Source organism: Rhinatrema bivittatum, chromosome 12 (genome assembly GCF_901001135.1).
Source record: "Rhinatrema bivittatum chromosome 12, aRhiBiv1.1, whole genome shotgun sequence".
NCBI lineage: Eukaryota > Metazoa > Chordata > Amphibia > Gymnophiona > Rhinatrematidae > Rhinatrema > Rhinatrema bivittatum.
In genome coordinates this window covers 69828555-69852768 of record NC_042626.1, presented here as the reverse complement: position 1 = coordinate 69852768, position 24214 = coordinate 69828555, and the positions used below count along the sequence as shown (strand labels likewise).

Genomic DNA, 24214 nt, shown 5'->3' with positions numbered 1-24214 from the left:
CTTTCCTAAACAGCCGTACCACCTTTGGGTCATCACCATCCACCGCCGGAGTGCCTTTGCTGGTACCAGGCTGGGCTGGCACCTCCCCTTCCACCTCTTCGGCCCCCCCCCAGGGGCCCCATGAGTGGGTCCGCCTCATCCTGCGACGTGGAGTCGGTGACCATGTCCTGAGGGCCACCACGTAAAGGGCGCTTCTCCTTGGGTGGGTCCGAGCCCCTCCGGGACCTATCCCTGGATTTCCTCTTCCGGGACCTTGACTGCCTCTCCAGTCCCCCAGGGGCTAACTTCTTGCCTGCCTTCCGCTTAAAAATCATTGAGCCACTTTGGGGAGAACTCAAATATATCCAAAGCAAGAAACCTGTGAGGGAGGGAGTCTGTTGAACTTTTAGATGACCGAGGGGTTAAAGGGGCTCTTAGGGAAGATAAGGCCATTGCAGAAAGACTAAATGAATTCTTTGCTTCCGTGTTTACTAATGAGGATGTTGGGGAGATACCAGTTCCAGAGATGGTTTTCAAGGGTGATGAGTCAGATGAACTGAACCAAATCACTGTGAATCTGGAAGATGTAGTAGGCCAGATTGACAAACTAAGGAGTAGCAAATCACCTGGACCGGATGGTATGCATCCTCGGGTACTGAAGGAACTCAAAAATGAAATTTCTGATCTATTAGTTAAAATGTGTAACCTATCATTAAAATCATCCATTGTACCTGAAGACTGGAGGATGGCCAATGTAACCCCAATATTTAAAAAGGGCTCCAGGGGCAATCCGGGTAACTATAGACCAGTGAGCCTGACTTCTGTGCTGGGAAAAATAGTGGAAACTATTCTCAAGATCAAAATCGTAGAGCATATAGAAAGACATGATTTAATGGAACATAGTCAACATGGATTTACCCAAGGGAAGTCTTGCCTAACAAATCTCCTACATTTTTTTTGAAGGGGGTATTAAACATGTGGATAAAGGTGAACAGGTAGATGTAGTGTATTTGGATTTCAGAAGGCGTTTGACAAAGTCCCTCATGAGAGGCTTCTAAGAAAACTAAAAAGTCATGGGATAGGAGGTGATGTCCTTTCATGGATTACAAACTGGCTAAAAGACAGGAAACAGAGAGTAGGATTAAATGGTCAATTTTCTGAGTGGAAAAGGGTAAACAGTGGAGTGCCTCAGGGATCTGTACTTGGATCAGTACTTTTTAATATATTTATAAATGATCTGGAAAGGAATACGAGTGAGGTTATCAAATTTGCCGATGATACAAAATTATTCAGAGTAGTTAAATCACAAGTGGATTGTGATAAATTGCAGGAGGACCTTGCAAGACTGGAAGATTGGGCATCCAAATGGCAGATGAAATTTAATGTGGACAAGTGCAAGGTGTTGCATATAGGGAAAAATAACCCTTGCTGCACGCGCATGTTATAAAATTGGGCATACATGTGTGCGCGCCAGGTAGCGGGCGCACATGTAGGCCACGCGCGCGCTTCTTTTAAAATCTACCCCAAGTATGTAAACTTTTGGAGAGGACCAATTTATTATTTCCTTTATTGCCATGGTTTGTTTGATTAAACTATTTTATGCATCACAGAATAGCACAATTTGGAACATATTAAAAATAGCACGTGTTTTGTCTCATTACTTATCTTTTCTTAAAATGTTAAACATCTTACAAATTCTGCCAGGAGTATGTAAACTTATGAGCACAACTCTACAAGCAGGACTGATCACACAAGAATACCTACCTTGAAAACAAGACAAGACAAAACAATTCCACAATCTATTTCCTGAACTGTCTGCCTGCTTTCTCCTAGGATGGGAGTACCTGAGCATAGCACTGGATTCCTTCACTGCCTGGGCTATCTGTTCTTTGGGGATCCTCTGCTCTGTCAGGAGGTCATGGGCCTTACTCCACCTGGAAGTAAAGAAAGCGTCAGATGTCCACTCTAATCCTTAGCCACATGATGACCCTGAAAGCCAGCGGGTCACAGCCCAAGTTTGGAGCCGGCCAATTACAAAGAAAGGTGTCGAGGTCCCTTATAAAGAGGAAATGGAGTTAGCATTGTGAGATATGGCGACATAATACAGAAAAGGGCAAGGATGGTTGCGAAGAACCAACAGTTCCCAATGTGTAGACAAGATGATTACCAGCCCCTGTGCAACCCTGCAGGGAAAACGGGGAATGTGTCTGCTCTACACAATCATGGGAGCTGCCATGGACAGGGTGGGAGCCATATGGGACCTGGGATAGTGGCCACAGGGTAGAGTAGCCATGTGCTGTAAGAAGAGGGCACCGCAGGAATCACTCTCTCACTTTTTAACCCTCTGTCAGCAGGGCACTCTCCCTTTAATCAGTAAAGGGTTGAAGAGAGGGGAAAATACTTTAAACCTCCTTTCTTCACTCCTCATACTCCCTACTGCAGCTTTTCAGGCATCAGAAGACGTTCTTGGGGAGTCAAACTGCATTGTACAATTTTTTTTTAATTATAGACCTATGGCAAAGTTTCAGTTCACAAGCAGATCTGAACACAAGAGCCCCCCCATCCCCTTCCACAGTCCCTTATATATTAACAGTAAATGGCTGGTGATTGCTACGCAAGGGATTCCAGTCCCTAACTAGCCATCCCTTCCCCGCCCTCCTCCCTCTCCCAAAACTTGTGCCATGTCTCACCTGGTAGCTTCTCCATCTAATCAGACATCACCACTACCCTCCCTCTTGCCCCCGCATACCTACCACTCAACCATTAAGGGGTATTTCTCTTTGACACTGCGCTTGGGATCTTTCTCCAGTGGATAGTAGGTATTAAAAAGTTCATGTAACTAGGAAAACAAAGAAAAGTCTGTTTGAACATCTGGGAAAAAGGAAAAACCCAACCAAACAAAAGAAATATATTCTTAGCAGAAAGCCACAAATAATTGAACCATGCAAATAATTCAAGAGGGGAGATCACAGCAAGTATTTTCTTAGTTCTATGTAGAGCCCTATAAACAAGACAATAATTGATCTCCTGTTCTCATTGTACTATATTGTATAGCGCTTATCTCCGTTTTAAGTTTATATCCTTCTCTTTTCCAAGTTAAGTTTCTATCATTAATCCCTGTTGGAAGATATTAGTTTATATTATTTCTTAGTTCTATGTATAGCCCTATAATGCTACTGTTATGTTCCATGTAAACCGATGTGATGTTCCCAACGAATGTTGGTCTAGAAAAATGTTAAATAAATAAGTAGCAATACACAACCAGTATGACTTAAAAACTATTTAAAAATGTAATTAATGTATTAGTTATTTTTTAATAACCCCACTCCAGACACCATGAAAACAAGAAAGGCATACAACAAAGCAATCATATACTGCCAACATAAAGCCGACTAGAAAATAAAGTGTGTTATCAAATGGCAGATGAAATTTAATGTGGACAAGTGCAAGGTGTTGCATACAGGGAAAAATAACCCTTGCTGTAGTTACACGATGTTAGGTTCCATATTAGGAGCTACCACCCAGGAAAAAGATCTAGGCATCATAGTGGATAATACTTTAAAATCGGTTCATTGTGCTGCGGCAGTCAAAAAAGCAAACAGAATGTTGGGAATTATTAGAAAGGGAATGGTGAATAAAATGGAAAATGTCATAATGCCTCTGTATCGCTCCATGGTGAGACCGCACCTTGAATACTGTGTACAATTCTGGTCGCCACATCTCAAAAAAGATATAGTTGCGATGGAGAAGGTACAGAGAAGGGCAACCAAAACGATAAAGGGGATGGAACAGCTCCCCTATGAGGAAAGGCTGAAGAGGTTAGGGCTGTTCAGCTTGGAGAAGAGACGGCTGAGGGGGGATATGATAGAGGTCTTTAAAATAATGAGAGGTCTTGAACGAGTAGATGTGACTCGGTTATTTACACTTTCGAATAATAGAAGGACTAGGGGGCATTCCATGAAGTTAGCAAGTAGAACATTTAAGACTAATTGGAGAAAGTTCTTTTTCACTCAACGCACAATAAAGCTCTGGAATTTGTTGCCAGAGGAGGTGGTTAGTGCAGTTAGTGTAGCTGGGTTCAAAAAAGGTTTGGATAAGTTCTTGGAGGAGAAGTCCATTAATGGCTATTAATCAATTATACTTAAAGATTAGCCACTGCTATTAATTGCATCAGTAGCATGGGTTCTTCTTAGTGTTTGGGTAATTGCCAGGTTCTTGTGGCCTGGTTTTGGCCTCTGTAGGAAACAGGACGCTGGGCTTGATAGACCCTTGGTCTGACCCAGCATGGCAATTTCTTATGTTCTTATCAATGTGGGTGGTAACATTTACGCAATAAGCTATATTCAAACAAACAAGTATTTAAGGAACTCTCTTGTCCCAACAACTACTTCCCTGCCATTCCCTTTCGCACCCCTCAACTCACTTATGACCTCACACACACACAATGGAACCAATTGTTTTGCAGCAGAGATGATGCCATAATTGACATCACACATGTGGCAGGAACCAATGAGGCCCCTTCTTCTTCTTATTTTTTTTTAATTTTATACCAACATGGCCACTCTCAGGGGCTCACTGCATCTCCACGACCAGGTCTGCCCACACCCCACATACAAGCGGATTCCAGGACCTTAACAAAGTAAGGGAGATTACCTGGCGCCTGCACTCTTCGCTCACCAAATGGCTGTTGTCGATAATATCTGGAAAGACACAAACAATGACATTCTAATCGGAGAAAGTTCTTTTTCGCTTAACGCACAATTAAGCTCTGGAATTTGTTGCCAGAGGATGTGGTTAGTGCAGTTAGTGTAGCTGGGTTCAAAAAAGGTTTGGATAAGTTCTTGGAGGAGAAGTCCATTAATGGTTATTAATCAAGTTGACTTAGGGAATAGCCACTGCTATTAATTGCATCAGTAGCATGGGATCTTCTTGGTGTTTGGGTACTTGCCAGGTTCTTGTAGCCTGGTTTGGCCTCTGTTGGAAACAGGATGCTGGGCTTGATGGACCCTTGGTCTGACCCAGCGTGGCAATTTCATATGTTCTTATGAATGAACCTGGAGGAGGAGGATGGCAATACCCATCCCCGATCTATACTCACTGTAAGAGGTCGGGCATCTTCTCCCATGAAACTGAAACCTGCTTAAGGTCATATCAAAATCAGAAATGACCTACAAATAAAAAAGAAAAAGGTGGTCAGTCACGAGGCAGTAAAGCATGGCAGACAGGGTTTGGGGACTCACTTGCTATCTCCTATGGGTACTGGGCCTACAGGTTGCTTTGCTAGCTGAATCTTTTGCTTAGACCTTCATATACTGCAAATTCCACAAAGGTAAAGGGAGAGGAGGAATCATGCAAAAATAAAATTAGTTCAAAAAAGCAAGGCTGAGGTTTTACCCATGAAGGTTACATATACAGGGTAGATAAGGATGAGTTTCATGTGCCCATTTTGTTTTCTTTCTACCACAAATGAGACTGTAGGCTCTCTGCCCAGTCCTGATACCCAGCCCTATGCATCAGCAGCACTCAGCGTGCCATAGCAAGGAGCCAAGCCTGAAGCTGATCACCCTTTACCTGACTAATTCGGATCTCCCTCCAAACTTACACGACGAAGAAGAGCCTGCACGGGAAGCCTTTAACACTCACACATATGTAATGGTCCTTACACCAAGGATTACTGCTCTGTACAATAACCCTAGCTAGAAGAGCTAGCCGAGAACTGGCAGCAGCCAGGCATGCCCAAGACTCCATGGCTGATAAACAGAGCAAGAAGCGACATGTGTTTTATATCACAGCTGCAAGAAGGCAACACCCACATCTAGCAGCACACATGGTTTTCCACAAACCAGTGGAAAAATTCATAGAGATATAAATCTTATATATATATATATATATATATATGCCTATCACTCATGTTAAAGACAAACTCTCTCTCTCTCTGTACCGTTTAGTGCTGCATAACATCTTTATTTTTACAAATAAAACCAAATCAAGGCAACGGTTAGCTGACCTGGAGTTTCTTCTTCCCTCCTATGTGCAGAGATGCAATTATCTCCTTCACATGCTCCGGGTTCTTCATATGAACATTTTCTTTTGACAGCTCAGGGACCTGCAAGCAAAACACCATCACATCCCAGTTCCATATTCCGATATGTACCATTACCTGACTGCAAGGAGCTGGGGATGGGGCAGGGCTAGATTCAGGCATAGGCAACACAGGCAACTACCTAGGGTATCACATTTTGAAGGCACCAAATATCGGCCTGCTTCTGCTTGCTTTAGGGCCATATGCCCGCACAGCTTCAAAAAGGGGCAGACCTGTGGCACTCTACTATGGGCGCCAAAATCTTAAATCTGGTCCTGCCTGCTACAACACTTCAGTTATACCCCCTGACCTGCTCGTTATCTCAGTACAGTGTTGTAATTGCCTTGAATTTGACCCTGTACTATATTTAAGCCCAACGTAACTTGTGGTTTCCTCACTGACCTGTTGTACTGAATTAGTCCAAGAAAAAGGTCTCAGCTACAGCTCATCTGTTGACCCTTATCTGTTTGTGGGCAATTTTAAATACACTGCAAAAATATTCAAATTGTTCCTGGCGCATTTGAAGGAAAGCAAGTTTGTGGAGGTCCAGGAAGTACAAGAGGATTGGTAGGGTGTAGGGGCCCTGCCACCACGGGCTCTGTGGCCTGAGAATTGGGGTTTCCATTGTTTAAGTTTCTTTTCCCAAGGGGCACAGTCTGCACTGAGCGAGCCCCATGGCACATACATCTTGGCACGCAGGTAAAACGCAAATGCTTAAAGCAATGACTTCAAGCCTACTGGCAAGATCCAAACGGGCTCCCTAGAGGGAACAGTGTCAGCTTCTGGCTCTCACTGGGCAGCGTTTTCCTATCGATCGCTTCTGAAATTCTTGTATTATCCACGTGGGCACTGGGCAGCGTTGCCCTGATCCCCCCCCCCTGCAGCCCCGGTCTTATGCATCCAGTAACCTGGGCACCGAGCTTGTGGGAGGAGGACTCACCATAACTGCGGGGAGACGCGCTGGCGGCTACCGGGTCAGGGGGTAGTCGTTCTATTTCCCGGCCCAACCCGCTTCCGGAAGGGGCGGGGCCCAGCGGGAGGGAATCGAGGGGTTAGGGGCGGGTCTGGTTGCACGGTGGGGGAGGCTGGGGACGTCCATGATTGTAGTGGGTGCATTTTGCAACCTGGTTTTCGCGGTGGGGATGGTCTAACTTCTGGTTTCAGTAGGGCTCGGCCGAATTCTGTGGTCCCTGGACAGCACCAGGTTGGGCCAGTAAAAGGCCTCGCAACCTACAGAGGCTCCAGTGTTGTCTAGATGCCGGCACTGTCCTGCTTCCACGGTTTTTCTGGTATATTTAGTCCACACCTGCTTTTCTCTGGTTTAACAGTGCCTCTAGTACATCGCGAGTATCCAACAAGCTGTTTGTTTGCCTCACGTCTTGCCTCTCTCTAAATACTAATAATTTTAATTTTTAGGCCACCTTTCGAAATAATGCTCAGTACATTCCCCCTCGCTTCAACTACCAGTTTGTATATTCCGGCACCATCATCCTCTGCTTATTTTTACAGAAAGGACACTTGCTAGTCACAACAGTATCCATATGCTGCATTAAGTTAGACCTTGTTTATTGCTTATCCTATTTCTAGATCTCCTAGCTATACTATGAAAGGAGTATATACTCTGTATTGCTCAATTCAGAGTTATATATTCTCGTGGCTTCCCCTCTCCCTTCCCCAGACACATGTACTGCAATTCCATCGTTTTTAGAAAAGGCAAAATATAAAACAGAAATAAATAAATACAATAAGAAAATGAGAAGCATTCTGATGATAGAGAATGGTCTTTGGATCCCAGATAGTCAAATTGTGCAACATGGAGACCCAGATTCTAATACAGCCTCCACCACGTCTGATCTGACCTTGTTGCAAGTTACTCCTCTTTGCATTACTTCCAAAATGTGCATTCAGTGCAGTTCGAAACACAGTGGGTAAGCCAAGCTATCCATATCCAGGCCACTTTCTTAAAGCAATCCCAGAAGGAGCCACTTAGTGAAGTGAGGAGTGCAAAGTCCTCCTCTACATCACTGCAAAGATTGTCATAAGAGAGTCTAGAGAGGGTTGGAAATAGACTTGTAGTCTTCTCTCAACCAGTCTTGACTAGGTCAACCTTCTCTGTATGGGCCTGCCTCAGTCAGTTGGTAAACAGGACTCCTATGGCAGCATTCCAAGCAGGCACCTTGGGTTCCTGTAGTTCCCGTTAACAGTGCGATACTCATTCCATACCACTAACCATGATAAGGATGGGACAGGTTCCAGAACCCATCACACAATCTTGCCAATGATGTCACCATTGGAGGCGCTCTAGAACTCCTGCTCATTCATCCAAGGCCATGTAGTGGTGAGAGGACCGAGCCAAACCGATAGCCCTTAGGAAGCATTTTTTCAATCACCGACTCTACGATGATGGATGTGGAGGAATCCTCCACATCATCTGGGTTCCACCAGAGCAACATGGAGAGGAAGATGAGTGCCATGGCTTGCACTATCTTCAACGAGCTCCGATTAGAGGGCAAACTCTGTGATGTGGTGATCAAGGTTAACGGGATTGAATTCAATGCCCACAAGAACATCCTCTGTAGCTGTAGTTCCTACTTTAGGTCAGTGTTTGTAACAAATTCTGCAAATATGGGCAGGGGAGAAAGAGCATAGGCAAAGCATGGTGTGCATTTTTATAAAGTGTGATAAGGTGCTTCATGAAGAGGTTTTAAAAGGAGCTAAGGTTTACCTAATTTCATAGAGAAAAATAAAAAAAAGTGCAGACCTGTGACATCATAAGAGCTACTTAGTATTTTAATTTGAAGGAAGCTTATTTTTATCATTAGAAGGAAGCACTTTACCCTGTCAGATTTAAAAAAGGTGACATCGTACCTGACGATATGCAGAGGTAAACTACAGTGCTTCACAGCCTGAAAAGGAGAAAAGGATTTTTTTTCATGAAACATTTTTTTCTCCATAATCTAGGAGCCATTCCCTAGGGCCTGACTCCCTCCTTAGTGCCATATGGAGAGTACATACAGTGATTCACAGTTTGCGCAGGAGAGATGAAGAGGGGAACATTCCTTAAATACCATTACAATCCCCTCCCCCAAGTTAATCAAACCCCACAGAGAACATCACTCCTGTATCTAAGACCAATAGCACGCGGAACTCTAGTCCTTGCTCTCTTCTCCAAGACCTCAATTCTGCAAAATTCAGAGTAGTGTGGAAAAAAAAATCATGCCAAGGAATAAATCTCCATATGGCAGAGCGGAACATCTGCCCCCCCAGCTATCCCAAATATTTTTTGCTGCATGAAAAAAAAAAGCCATTTATATCACTTCAGACATTTTGCTGAGTTAAGGCCTACCTGGTATCCTCTGCTGTTTTCAGTACTGCTTAAGTCCAATTACAAAATCTTCTTTCCCTCAGAGCTTTGTTTACCAGTGGCTGGAACAACACTGAGAAGAAAGTGTACAGCATCCCCGGTGTTTCCCCTGACATGATGAAGTTAATCATTGAGTATGCCTACACCAGGACCGTGGCTATAACCGCAGACAACGTGGAGAGGCTTCTGGCAGCGGCTGATCAGTTCAACATCATGGGAATTGTCAGGGCCTGCTGCGAGTTCCTGAAGTCCCAGCTCTGTTTGGATAACTGCATCGGGATCTGTAAGTTCACCGACTACTACCATTGCCCTGAACTTCGACAAAAGGCCTACATGTTCATCCTCCACAACTTTGAGGAGATGGTGAAAGTGTCCACGGAGTTCCTGGAGCTCTCCGTCTACGAGCTGAGGGACATCATCGAGAAGGACGAACTCAATGTCAAACAGGAAGATGCCGTATTTGAGGCCATTTTGAAATGGATTGCACATGACCCCGCACGCAGGAAACAGTACATTTCCATTTTGCTACCCAAGGTAACCTTCCTTAGTTTTTATTAGTTAATATGGAATAGACTTAGTTTTTGGGTACATGCCAGGTTCTTAATATGGAATAGACTTAGTTTTTGGGTACTTGCCAGGTTCTTATGGCCTGGATTGGCCACTGTTGGAAACAGGATGCTGGGCTTGATGGACCCTTGGTCTAACCCAGTATGGCACGTTCTTAGCTACTGCCCACTACACAACTCAACCCTTTTACTTCATAAGAACATAAGTGCTGTGCTGAATCAGACCAGAGATCCATTGGGTCCAGCATCCTGGCTCTAACCATGGCTAATCCGGATCACAAGTGCCAGGCAGATCCCATTGTACATCCATTTTTTGTTCTCTCCCAGAGATAAGTGGTGTCTTGTTACGATTTCAGCTGCTATGCAGCCTCACAGTATCCCAACAGTGACACCTCCCCGCCAGCAGAGGTCTCCGCAAAGATCCATCCCCTGTTGTCCCCGTGTCAGCTCCTCTTCCCTGCCTACCCCACACCTAGACTCCAGCTCTATATAACTCTACCTTACCAAACCCAAAGTGCTTCCGCATTGAGTTACACTTGGCTTCTTGCCCTAGCCACTCTTGCCATGTGGCTTCCCCAGGTCAATCCTTATTTTGGGTTGTGGCCTCTGGGTCTTCTTGCTCCTAGCCTTGTGGCCATCTGGCCTTCTTGCACCTTGTTTTGCCTTGTGGCCATTTGGACTTCTTGCATCTAGCCTTGCCTTATGGCCTCCTTGGTCCTTGCCTAGAAGCCTAAGGGCCTTCTGGTCTTTGTTTTGCCTTGTGGCTTATGTAGACCTTCCCCTGAACTCTGGTCTTTTAAGGCCTCTCCTTGTTTTGGCCCTCAGAGCCTTCCTGCCTGACTGTGGCTTTGGGCTTTTGTGTTTCATATTCTGTGTTGTCCTTGTCTCGCCCTGTCCTGTCCTTAGTCCAAGCCTCAGTTCATCTTACCTGCATGCTATTCCTGTCCAAGCTTCAGTTCCAGTCTTAACCTCAATTCCAGCCTTATCTTTGCTCTATTCCACTCTAAGCCTCGGTCCGACCTGCATGCTGTTCCTGTTTAAGCCTCAGTTCCAGCTTTACCTGCACTCTGTTTACCTCAGTTTGTCTTACCTGTAAGCTGTTCTGTCCAAGCCTTGCTCCAGCCTTCCGTGCCTGTCCAAGCTTTGCTTCAGCTTTGTCATGCTGTCCTGCCTGATCCATAACACTCTTCCCCAATGCTAATGCTGGTTTATGGATAGGGACTTTCATTTTCAGTTTTTATCTTATTTTTCCCAGAAGTTTATCAATGTTCATTACAGCAAGAAAAAAAGGGGAAAAATCAGTGAAAAAATGGCTACTTTTTTCACATAAATATTTTTGTTCTTGTTTGAATAAACAGAGATACATTTCTGGGGAAAATAAATAAAAACAAAAAAAAAACTACCTGAAAACAAAGATCTCTATTTATGGACTTTTCCTCCAGGAACTTGTCCAAACTCCTTTTAAATCCCTTGATCACATCCTGTGGCAATAGATTTCACAGCTTGACAGTGACCGAGTAATAAAGTACTTCCTACAATTTGTTTTAAATCAGCTACCCATGAGTTTTGCAAGTGTCCCCTAGCCTTAGTATTATCTGAAATTGTAAATATTTACTCCTTCCACCCCCACTCATGATTTATTAAATGCTATCATGTCCCCCTCAGTTGTCTGCTTTCCAAGTTAAAGAGCCCTATTCTGTGTAGCCTCTCATCACAGGGGGAACCGTTCCATCCTCTATCATTTTTGTTGCCTTCTGCACCTGTTCTAGTTCCAATTTATCTTTTTTTAAGATGGGGCAACCAGAACTGCACTCAGTACTCAAGATGCAGATGCAGCAAGGATTGATACAGAGTCAATATGATGTTCTCTGTTTTCTTTTCCATTTGTTCCCAAATCATTCCTACCATTCTATTTGCCATTTTTGACTGCCATCACACACTGAACTGAGAATGTCATTGTATTGTCCATAATGACTCTAAAAGGTCCTTTTCCTGGGTGTTGACTCCTAATACAGAACCTAGCATAGCTAATATTTTTTTTCCCCATGTGTATCACTTTGCACTTGTCCATATTAAATTTCAGCTGCCATTTAAATGCCCAGTCCCTTAGTCTCACAAGGTCACAATCCACTCATGTTTGATTAATTATGTATAATCTGCAAACTTGATTAGCTCATTGCCTTCGGAAAAACCAAATACACTATCCTGGCTCACAATCATCCACATGTTTATTAACCCCTTCAAAAATATCTAGTAGATTGTTAAGGCAATACTGCCCTTTGCTAAAACAATGATGGCTCCTCCCAGTTAGGCCATGCCCATCCTTATGCCCAATCATTGTTTTTAAGAATAGCCTCCATTTTGCTGGTAACTGGAGGGAGCACAAAAAAGAAATCTACTACGATAGTATTTAACTTTCAAAAAAGAGGATTATTATAAAATGAGGAAAATGATTAGGAAAAAACTGAAAGGAGCAACTGAAAAGGTTAAGAGTTTAGTTCAGGCATGGATGTTTAAAAGTACCATCTTGGAAGCCCAGAACTGATGTATTCCATGGCATTAGAAAAAGTGGAAAGAAGGTTGAAAGGTGAGGTGAGAGAGGCTATAATGTCTAAAAACATCTTTCAAGAAATGGAAAAGGGATCCGAATGAAGAAAACAGGAAACAGCACAAGTGCTGGCAAGTCAGATGCAAAGCACTGATAACGAAGGCAAAGAGAGAATTTGAAAAGAAGCTTGCTGTGGAAGCAAAAACTCATCATAAAACCTTTTTAAGGTACATTTGAAGTATAAAGCCTGCAAGGGAGTCAGTTGTACCATTAGATGATCAAGGAGTAAAAGGAGCACATAGGGATGACAGAGCCATAGCAGAGAAACCAAAGGGAGGGATTTTAAAAGGTTTACGCGCATGGCCGGGCCTTACGCACGCTGGGCCAATTTCCAAAGGGCCCGGCCACGCGTGTAAGTCCTGGGGTTAGTGAAAGGGGCGGTCCAGGGCTAGAGCACCCGGTACAGCGGCCATGTGCCATGGTGCCGGTGCACGCAACTTGCTCCTGCTCAGAAGCAGGAGCAAAAGGTAGGTCAAGGAATTAGGGGGGATAGGGGGAGGGCAGGCTTGGGAAGTTCCCTCCCAGTCCGCTCCTTAATTGGAAAGGACTGGGAGGGAACTGGGGAAGGCCCCGATGCGTCGATGTGTGTAAGTGCCTGTTCCCCCCCCTTGCACGCGCCGACCTGGCATTTTATAACATGCACACGCCAGCGCATGCATGTTATAAAATCGCATGCACATGGACGTGTGCGCGCAATGTTTTAAAATCTACCCCTATATGAATTCTTTGCTTCAGTATTGGAGTGGAGGAGTAGCCTAGTGGTTAGAGCAGGAGTGGAGGAGTAGCCTAGTGATTAGAGCAGCGGGCTATGACCCAGGGAAACCAGCGTTCAAATCCCACTATCACTCCTTGTGACCTTGGGCAAAATCACTTTACTCAGTTGCCTCAGGTACAAAATTAGAGTGTAAGCCCTGTGGGGGATAGGGAAATACCCATAGGACCTGAATGTAACCCACTTTGATGTACACTTTGAAGTGCCGAAAAGCAGAATAGAAAAATCTAAATAAATAAATATTCACTGAGGAAAATGTAATATATACCCATACCAGAAATGATATTCAAAGGTGATGATACTGAGGAACTGAAACAAATCTCAGTGAATCTGGAAGATGTACTAGGGCAAATTAACAAACTAAAGAGTAGCAATTCACCTGGACCAGATGGCATACAACCCAGAGTTCTGAAAGAACTGAGAAATAAAATTCCAGACCTGCTACAGGAAATTTGTAAACTATCAATAACATCATCTAAAGTACCTGAAGGCTGTCAATTTTTAAAAAGGGTCAAGGGGTGATCCAGGAAATTACAAACCAGTGAGTCTGACATCTGTGCCAGGCAAAATGGCAGAAAGTATCATAAAGAACAAAATTGCTGAACATATATATAAGCATAGTTTAATGGGACAAAGCTAACATGGATTTAACCAAGGGTTGTCTTGCCTCACAAATTTGCTATATTTTTTTTGAAGGCGTACATTTATTTATTTAATACTTTTTTATACCAACATTCATGACAACTCATATCACATCGGTTTACATCAAAACTTAGAGAACGGGAGAAATTACAATAAACAAGAGGTGATGACTTGGAAGGAGAGGGTAAAGAAGCTGGCGGAGGCACATAAAGGAGCCTCAGGGAGGTGGGTGAGATAGAAACAAAAGTAAAAAAACCAGAGTTAACTTAACTCGAAATATAAACGTTGAGGAATTCAGGGTAGGTGACTGGGAGGCAGGGAGGGTGGGGAGGGGAGCAAAGGACTGGGGGAGGAGGGGGTAGGACAGTTGGAAGGGTGGCTTATGCTAATAGCACTGGGAGCTAGTAATAAAGAGGTAGCTTTAGATAGCAGACCAGGGTCTAGAGACAAAATACAACCTTTAGGGGAACGCTTGTGTAAAAAGCCAAGTCTTAAGTTTTTTCTTGAAAGTCAACGGGCATTGTTCTTGGTGTAAATCCGGGGGTAGAGCATTCCATTGAGTGGGGCCAGCTATGGAGAAGGCACGTTTCCTGATGGATGTGTGGAGGGAGGATTTAGGAGGCACGTGAAGGGTGTCTTTGTATGCTGTTCTGACCGGTCTGGAGGAGGTGTGGAGGCGAAGAGGGAAATCTACTTCAAGAGAAGATTGCTTCTGGATAGTCTTGTGTATGATGGTAAGAGCTTTGTGAAGGATTCTGAAATTGATGGGAAGCCAGTGAAGGTTTTTTAAAATAGGTGTGACATGGTCTCCTCGGTTAGTGTTGTCAAGTATCCTTGCGGCGGCATTCTGGAGCATCTGTAGAGGTCTGGTGGACGTGGAAGGGAGGCCTAGTAGGAAGGAGTTGCAATAGTCGATTTTGGAGAATGGAGTAGCTTGTAGAACCGTGTGGAAGTCATGTAGGTGGAGAAGTGGTCTGAGCTTTTTGTGCACTTGTAGTTTGTAAAAACATTCTTTGGTTGTATTATTGACAAATTGTTTTAGGTTTAGACAGTTATCCAGTATAACCCCCAGTTCTCTCACTTGGGTCGTGGAGATCGACGAAGAGTTTAAAGCGTTTATAGAGTGTTTTTTTTCGTCCCCGTGATGAGAAGGAGTTCTGTTTTGGCCGTGTTGAGGATCAGGTTGAGGCTGGAGAGGAGTAGGTTGATGGAGTGTAGGCAGCTGTTCCAGAAAATGAGGGTTTTGGAGATGGATTCTGTAATAGGAATGAGGATCTGTACATCATCTGCATAGATGAAGTGGGTTAGCTTAAGATTGGATAGGTGTTGGCATAAGGGAAGGAGATAGATGTTGAAGAGCGTAGGGGGTAGGGATGATCCTTGAGGGACTCCAAGTGTTGACCTGATTGGGGGGGGGGAGGGGGATTCTTTGTTGCTTATTCTAACCTTGTAGTTTCTGTTACTGAGGAAGGATTTGAACCAAGAGGGCAGTTCCTGAAATGCCGATGTCTGAAAGGAGGTTGATGAGGACTGAATGGTTCACCGTGTCGAATGCTGCGGAGATGTCGAGAAGTGTCAGTATAAACGGTTGCCCTTTGTCTAGGCCTATTAGTATGCTGTCAGTGAGTGAAATTAATAGAGAATCAGTGTTAAGAGATTTTCTGAATCTGAACTGGGCTGGGAAGAGAATCTTGTTATCGTCTAGGTATTCTGAGAAGCGGGTGTTGACGAGTTTCTCCATGAGTTTAGCAATAAATGGGAGGTTTGCGATGGGACAAAAGTTAGCAGGTTAGTAGGATCCAGATTAGGTTTCTTTAATAATGGTTTAAGAGTGGCAAGTTTCAGGGAATCGGGAACTGATCCTTGAGAGAGAGAGAGCAGTTTATAATTTCAGCCAGTGCTTTGGAGATGGTTTTAGGAATTGTAAGCAGTAGTTTAGTGGGGAGGGGGTCAGCCGGGTGGGAGGAGGGTTTCATGCACTTGTGGATATATTTGATTTCCAAGGAAGACGTAGGTTCAAAAGCCTCCAGTTTTTCATTCTCGTTATGGAGTATGGGGATGGATATTGGAGGAGATGAGCGGGGCTATGAGGTTGGAGATTTTTTTCTTAAAGAACAAGGCAAGTTCAGACATGTAGGAGAACAGTGCCTTCGTATCGAAAAGGAAATAGTGTATTTTGCGGGCGTAGAAATCTCTTTGTACGGAGAATTGATGCCCTGTAAAAGTGCATAGAGGTTTTGTATGCAGACAATGCAGCTTGGGTGGGTTCCTTGCGTCTTAGTTCTTGTTTGAGGTTTTTTAGGTCTGGTGTGAACCAGGGTTTTTTATTCTTTAGGGCTGGGTTTAGTTCTTTAGAGGTCAGCGGGCATAGTTTATTTGCCACTGAGTTGGTAATTTCGAGCCATGAGGCGAGGGCTGAGTCTGCGTCTGAGAGGTTTAGGTTTTGTAGATAAAGGTTTTGTTGGATAAAGGTGAGCCGGTTGACATAGTGTATCTGGATTTCCAGAAAGCATTTGACAAAGTCTGTCATGAGAGACTTCTTAGGAAATTAGAAAATCATGGGAGAGGTGGCAGTGTCCTATTGTGGATTGCCAACTGGTTAAAAGATAGAAAATAGAGAGTAGGGTTAAATGTTAATTTTTCCCAATGGAAAAATGTGAATAAAGGAGTGTCCCAGGGATCTGTTCTGGGACTGATGCTTTTTAATATATTTATAAATGACCTGGAAATAAGAACAAGTGAGGTGATCACATTTGCCAGTGACACAAAATTATTCAAAGTTGTCAAATCACAAGAGGATTGTGAGAATCTGGAAGAGGACATTGCAAAACTGGGAGACTGGGCATGAAAATGGCAAACGAAAGGTAATGTATACAAGTGCAAAGTGATGCACTTAGGGAAGAGAAAACCAAATTATAGCTACAAAATGCAAGGTTCCACATTAGGAGTCACCTCTCAGAAAAAGGATCTAGGTGTCATCGATGAAAATACTTTTAAATTTTCTACTCAGTGTGCAGCAGCAGCCAAGAAAGCAAATAGAATGCTTCAGATTATTAGGAAAGGAATGGAGAATAAAACAGAGAATATCATAATGCCTCTGTATCACTCCATGGTGCGACCTCATCTTGAGTTTTGTGTTCAGTTGTGGTCACCACTTCTCCAGAAAGATATAGCAGAATTAGAAAAGGTACAGAAAAGGGCGACCATGATGATAAAGGGGATGGAACAATTCCCCTATGTAAAAAGGCTAAAGAGGTTAGAACTCTTCAGCTTGAGACGGCTGAGGGGAGTTATAATAGAGGTCTATAAAATAATGAGTGGAATGGAAAGAATAAATGTTAATCAGTTGTTTATTCTTTCAAAAACAACAAAAACCAGGGGACACACAATAAAGTTACTGGATAATACATTTAAAACTAAGAAGAGAAAATATTTTTTTACTTAATGCATAATTAAGCGCTGGAATTCATTGCCAGAGGATGTGGTTATGGTAGTTAGCGTAACTGGGTTTTAAAAAGGTTTGTTGCTATTAATCAATAAGGAATAGTAGCTTGATATCTAATGTTTAGGTACTTGTGACCTGGATTGTCCACTGTTGGAAACAAGATGCTGGACTTGATGGACCCTTGGTGTGCCCCAGTCTGGTATGTCTTTTGTTCTTATTTAAAATGGCTCCAGGGTTGATTTGGGAAAATATAGACCAGTTAGTTTGATGTCAATAATAAATAATAAATAAAAGGTTTGATGTCAATAATAAATAAAAGGCTTGCTATACTAGGCCAGACCAAGAGTCCATCAAGCTTAGTATCCTGTTTCCAACAGTGGCCAAGCCAGTTCACAAGAACCTGGCAGAATCCTCGGGGTAGATATATTCCAAGCAGATTAGCCCAAGAATAAGCAGTGGATTTCTGCAGCTCTCCCTTAATAATTGTTAATGGAATTTTCTCCAATTTGTTTTAAATGAGCTACTTGCTAACTTCATGGAGTGCCCCCTAGTCCTTTTATTGTCTGAGAGAGTAAATAACTAATTTACATTTACCTGTTTAGGTCCTTTCATGATTTTGTAGACCTCTATCCTATCCCGCCTCAGTCGTCTTGAGTCTCCAAGCTGAAAAGCCCTAACCTCTTTAGCCTTTCCTCATATGGGAGCCGTTTCATGCCCTTTATCATTTTGGTCGCCCTGCTCTGTACTTTCTCCAGTATTCAAGGTGCGGTCTCATCATGGAGCGATACAGAGGGATTATGACATCCACTGTTTTATTCACCATTCCCTTCCTAATAATTCCTAACATTCTGTTTGAGTCAATGATTTCAATGTATTATTGATCGTGATGCCTAGATCTCTTTCCTGGGTGGTAACTCCTAATATGGAACTTAACATCATGTAACTATAGCCAGGGTTATTTTCCCTTATATGCATCACCTTGCACTGTCCACATTAAATTTCATCTGCCATTTGGACGCCCAATCTTCCAGCCTCACAAGGTCCTCCTGCAGTTTATCACAGTCCACTTGAGATTTAGCTACTCTGCATAATTATGTGTCATCCGCAAATATGATCACCTTACACATTGTACTCCTTTCCAGATATTTATATATATATATTGAAAAGCACCGGTCTAAGTACAGATACCTGAGGCACTCCACTGTTTACCTTTTTCCACTGTGAAAACAGACCATTTGATCCTACTCTCTGTTTCCTGTCTTTTAACCAGTTTGCAATCCACAAAAGGTCATCACCTCCTATCCTATGACTTTTTAGTTTTCTTAGAAGCCTCTCATGAGGGACTTTGTCAAATGCCTTCTGAAAATCCAAATACACCTCATCTACCGGTTCACTTTTGTCCACGTTTATTCACCCCTTCAAAAAAAAAAAAAATGTAGTTGTGTGAGTCAAGACTTCCCTTGGGTAAATCCATGCTGGCTGTGTCCCATTAAACATTGTCCATCTAAATGTTCTGTGATTTTATACTTTATAACATTTTCCATGATTTTTGCCAGCACTGAATTAGGCTGACCAATCTATAGTTTCCTGGATCACCCCTGGAGCCCTTTTTAAATATTGAGGTTACATTGGCCACCTCCACTCTTCAGGTATTGTGTCTCTTTTTAGCGATAGCTTACAGGTTACTAGTAATAGAACTGAAATTTCTTATTTGCAATTTCAGAACTCTGGGGTAAATATCATCTAGTCCTGGTGATTTGTTACTCTTTAGTTTGTCAATTTGCTCTATTGCATCTTCCATTTTCACAGTTATTTGCTTCAGTTCTTCTGAATCATCAAAGAATGTTTCAGGAAATTACCCAACATCTTCCTTAGAAAAGACAGAGGCAAAATTTTTTTTTAGTTTTTCTGCTACTTCCTTGTCCTCCCTGAGTACCCCTTGGTCATCTAATAGTCCAACTGACATCCTCCAGGGCAGGATTTAAGATGTGGCACCCAGAGGGAAAGGATTGAGGTGGGGAGGGGCATTTCACCCTTTGACCATCAAAAAGCAGGTGGGGAGTCTCAGGTTTTGGGCAACTTCAGAACTTGGAGCCCTAGGCATGTGCCTATGTTGTCTCTGCTTAAATTCAGCCCTGACTCTCTCAACTCTTTTTGCTTCAAATTATTTGAAAAATGTTTTACTATTATTTTTTACTTCTATGGAAAGCTTCTTTTTCAAATTCTTGCTTGACCTGTACCACTACTGTTTTACATCTACTTTTCCAGTACTTATTCTCTTGCTTATTTACTTCATTTAGATCTGCTTTCCATTTTTTTTATGATTCCATTTTGGCTTTAACTGCCTCTTTCATTTCACCATTTAGCCATGCTGAGAGTCATTGATTTTCCTATGACCTTTTTTTTTTTTTTAAATGTGTGGAATATATTTTATCTGAGCTTCTTATATAATTTCCATCTCTCATACAAAGTTTCCCTTTTCAAAATTATATGCTTCTGCAGTAGTTTTACTTAATAGCCTCCCTCCAGTGATTGTCAAATTTGGTTGCATTATGATCACTATTGGAAAGTGGCTCTATCATTGTTATCCCTTGCACCAGCTCCTGAGTTCCACTGAGGACTAGATCTAAAATAACTCCTCCTATCATCAGTTCCAGGACTTCATGAAGTAGTCTTTATGGCTCAAGAAACTTTACCTCTCTAGCATATATTAATGTGACATTTATCCAATCAATACTCAGGTAATCAAAATCTCCCATTATTATTGTGTTACCAATTTTATTTTTCTAACTTCTGTTTGCATTTCACTGTCTAATTCTTCATTCTGGCCAGGCGAATGATAGGTTATCCTCATGGCTATACTCTAACCCATCACACATGAAATTTCTATTCATAAAGATTCCACAGGGCATTTTTTTTCCTAAAAGATTTTTAATTTTGCTTGAATATTTTTAACATACAGTGCCACCCCTCCACCAATTTGATTTGCCCTGTCAATATAATTTGTACCGTATAAATGTCCCGTTGATTATCCTCCTTCCATTAGGTCTCTGAGATATCTAATATATCTATACCTTCATTAAGTGCCATACCTTCTAACTCTCCAATTTTAATTTTATATTTCTGGTATGTTTTTAATTTTTATTCATAATCTGCTTATTAGCAGTTTATACAGCTAATTTGAAATGTCATTTCTATATTTAATTGCACCTAGACTAGTCAGTCTTTACCACAATCTATTGGGACATTCTAATTTCCCTGTTATGCCAGTATCCTTACAAACTATTGCTATCCAAATTATGTGCAACCTGAGCAACTCTGCTTTCCCCATGATTAAAAACTTCTGTATCTCCTTTTTAACTACTGGTACTAACAGCCATCTTGCACTCTGGTTAATGTGGAGCTCATCTCATCAGAATAGGCTCCAGTGTCCCCAAACTGTTCCCCAGTTCCTAACAAATCTAAAGCCCTCATCCCTGTTCCATTGTCTCATCCATGCAATGAGACTCTGGAGCTCAGCCTGTCTGAGGTCCTGCACATGGAATGGTGAGCATTTCTGAAAACATAATCCTGGAAGTTCTAGTTTTCAATTTCCTACCTAAAAGCCAGATTTATTCTCCAGAATCTTTCTACATCTACATATACCACAACAGCTGGCTCCTCTCCAGCACTCTCTGAAATCCTTTGGTCACTGAGCACTCTAAAGAGATCTGGATTTCAGGATTTATAATGCACTGCTCCTCCCACAGTAAATATACCACCTTAATATTAATGAAAAAACTAGTATAATGGAAGCACCATAAATAGAATCTTTCAATATAAGGCATCTGGCTAAGACCAGTTTGTAGGGCTCATTATGTTATTTACCCCAATGGATATCTTCGGTCAATTTAATCTCTTTCAAGGCACCAACCATTTCAACTTTGGTGTTTCTCATTCTCAGCCTGCTGCTCTAAGCACTAGGCTACTCCTCACACCTAGCACTTTTCCCTTCCTGGCTATAACCATAAAGCTTTGAAATAATCTAAATAGCATGGGTGTTGCTCATATATTTTCCTCCTAGATCCTCGGCATAGCCTGCCAGCAAGTCCCAACTACACAAATGCCTGCATTTCTGCCAGGACTTCCAATTATCAGTAGACTTGGAGTATTCCAGACCAGACTCAGCTGCTAGATAATTATACCATTACTGCCTAATCTAAATAGCTACCCATACTAGCTTGATTGAACATCCAGCGTCCTAAGTCCCTTGCACAGCATTGCAGACCCAGCTTGATGAACACCTGCATTTCCAGTTGTTACTGAGCTTGCAGCCTGCTGGCCAGAATTAGCCAGCACTTGGTTCTCTCACTTCAGCCCAACAGGCAGATCCAGCTGCACGGTTGCCTACATTTCCATTATAACACCTTGTAACAGAGTAGCCTAATAAGGGAATAGTGGTGAGTAACAGGACTAAAATAGATGGAGTTCTTCTACTAACTCTGCTAGAGGAAGTTACTGCTTTACCTCAGGAATGAGAAACCTTGGTTTATGGCTAGAAAATAGAAAGCTGAAGTCCTGAGGTTCCCCATTGAAAAAACAAGCTGATGCTGTGGTCACAATGAAATCACAACCTTCAAACACTGCAGTAGCATTTCTCTTTTGAGACTGATTCGACCTAGAAGAGGCTTAGATTTGTTTTAACTTAAAAGCTGATCTCCGCAACATTTATCAATTTTGCATACTTTGCAAGCGTATGAAATGCATTGATATGGTAGCAGTATTGCTCATTCTAACATAGACTTTGACTTTCTCTGATTAAATTAATTAGAAGTCAGCAAGAATAGTATTGGGAGGGCAATGGCATTTTTTCTCTGTTACCTTTAAAAGATGACTGATAACCAAAGGCTACAAATACCTACTGTTTTATTTTATACAATCTATGTCAGGTTCGACTGGCACTGATGCATGCTGAATATTTCATGAACAATGTTAAAATCAACGATTATGTAAAGGATAGCGAGGAATGCAAACCCGTCATTATAAATGCACTCAAGGCAATGTACGACCTCAACATGAATGGCCCTTCCAGCTCTGATTTTACCAACCCGCTCACCAGACCCCGCTTACCCTATGCTATCTTGTTCGCCATTGGTGGCTGGAGTGGTGGCAGTCCCACCAATGCCATTGAAGCCTACGACGCCCGGGCAGACAGATGGGTGAATGTCACGTGCGAGGAGGAAAGCCCACGGGCGTACCATGGGGCAGCCTACTTAAAGGGCTACATTTACATCATCGGTGGATTTGACAGTGTGGACTACTTTAACAGTGTAAAGCGCTTTGACCCCGTGAAGAAGACATGGCACCAAGTAGCCCCCATGCACTCTCGGCGCTGCTATGTCAGCGTGACCGTTCTCGACAACTTCATTTACGCCATGGGGGGATTCGATGGGTATGTACGCCTGAACACAGCAGAACGCTATGAACCAGAGACAAACCAATGGACTTTGATCGCGCCCATGCATGAGCAAAGAAGTGATGCCAGTGCTACGACCCTCTTCGGAAAGGTAAAGCGAGGACACTGGTTTTAAGCATGATAAACTAGACCCCCCTTGACAGGTTTGTGTTATTTTCTACTTAGCTGTAGGGTCAGGTAGGAATCTTGACTTGCTCCCAGACAGTTGCTAAGCCAAACCTGAGAAAGTCTGTCTAGAAAAGCCCAAAGTCATATAACCAATGACCTGATAATTTGAATTTTTTTAAATCCATGCAGAACAAACTGCAATGTAAACAGCTTTAATTATTTAAGTTGATTTTATATTCTGCATTTTGGCACGTCAAAGCAGATTACATACATTGATATCCTGTAGGTGTTTCCCTATCCCCAGAGGATTTACAATCTGAAGAGAATTTTAAAAGGCATTACACACATAAATGTAATATACCATTGTAGCAATTTTAAAAAGCCATCAATTCTAGCAATTTTCAAAAGCCCATTTACACTTGTAAAAGTCAATTTTAAGCATGTAAATGCTTTCTAAAATCAGGCCCTTAGTTTGTGCCTGAGGCAAAGGAGGATAAAGTGACATGCCCAACCTCACAAACGGCCGATACAGTAAAGTCTGCGGGAGAGGGGGCGAACGCTCGCTCTCCTGGCGCGTGCACAGGCCACTCTCCTGTGCGCGCGATTCAGTATACAAATTAGGCCCGGCGGTAAAAACAGGTAAAAGGAGGCGCTAGGGACACTAGCACCTCCTTTTGGACCGGAGCAGCGGCTGTCAGCGGGTTTGACAGCCGACGCTCAATTTTGCCGGCTTCGGTTCTCGAGTCCGCTGACAGCCACGGGTTCGGAAACCGGATGCTGGCAAAATTGAGCATCTGGTTTTCGACCTGCGAGCCGACTTCAAATTTTTTTGGTTTTTTTTTTGTAACTTTTGGGACCTCCAACTTAATATCGCCATGATATTAAGTCAGAGGGTGCACAGAAAAGCAGTTTTTACTGCTTTTCTGTGCACTTTCCCGGTGCCCGAAGAAATTAGCACCGACCTTTGGGTAGGCGCTAATTTCTGAAAGCAAAATGTGCGGCTTGGCTGCACATTTTCCTTTCTGAATCGCGGGGGAATACCTAATAGGGCCATCAACATGCATTTGCATGTTGCGGGCGCTATTAGGTTTGGGGGGGTTGGACGTGCATTTTCAGCCCCTTACTGAATAAGGGGTAACACTAGCTCGTTGAAAACGCGGTCCAATAGAGGGTTAACAGTGCGCTCCGAAAAT

The 24214-nt window shown here is 42.8% G+C and overlaps 2 protein-coding genes across 5 annotated transcripts in view; one reads left to right on the top strand and one right to left on the bottom strand.

Moving 5' to 3' along the window:
* The window catches only part of LOC115074368 (kelch-like protein 11), a 105013-nt gene that overhangs the window by 48035 nt on the left and 32764 nt on the right, over positions 1-24214 (bottom strand). For 2 of the 4 annotated variants that reach the window (XM_029573751.1, XM_029573752.1), the window contains 5 exons: positions 5987-6085; positions 5078-5147; positions 4633-4679; positions 2733-2818; positions 1824-1913 (listed from right to left, as the gene is read on the bottom strand). In XM_029573751.1, coding sequence (XP_029429611.1) covers positions 1824-1913; positions 2733-2818; positions 4633-4679; positions 5078-5147; positions 5987-6085 — 392 coding nt within the window. Of the gene's footprint in view, positions 1-1823; positions 1914-2732; positions 2819-4632; positions 4680-5077; positions 5148-5986; positions 6086-7001; positions 7146-7920; positions 7963-24214 lie in introns of those variants that run through there. The other 2 variants (XM_029573753.1, XM_029573754.1) reach the window with 2 other exon arrangements.
* The window catches only part of KLHL10 (kelch like family member 10), a 37231-nt gene continuing 21053 nt past the window's right edge, over positions 8037-24214 (top strand). Inside the window, exons 1-3 of the mRNA XM_029573755.1 lie at positions 8037-8658; positions 9470-9959; positions 22387-23004. Of these exons, the coding sequence (XP_029429615.1) occupies positions 8462-8658; positions 9470-9959; positions 22387-23004 (1305 nt within the window). The 5' untranslated portion in view covers positions 8037-8461. The remainder of the gene's footprint in view (positions 8659-9469; positions 9960-22386; positions 23005-24214) is intronic.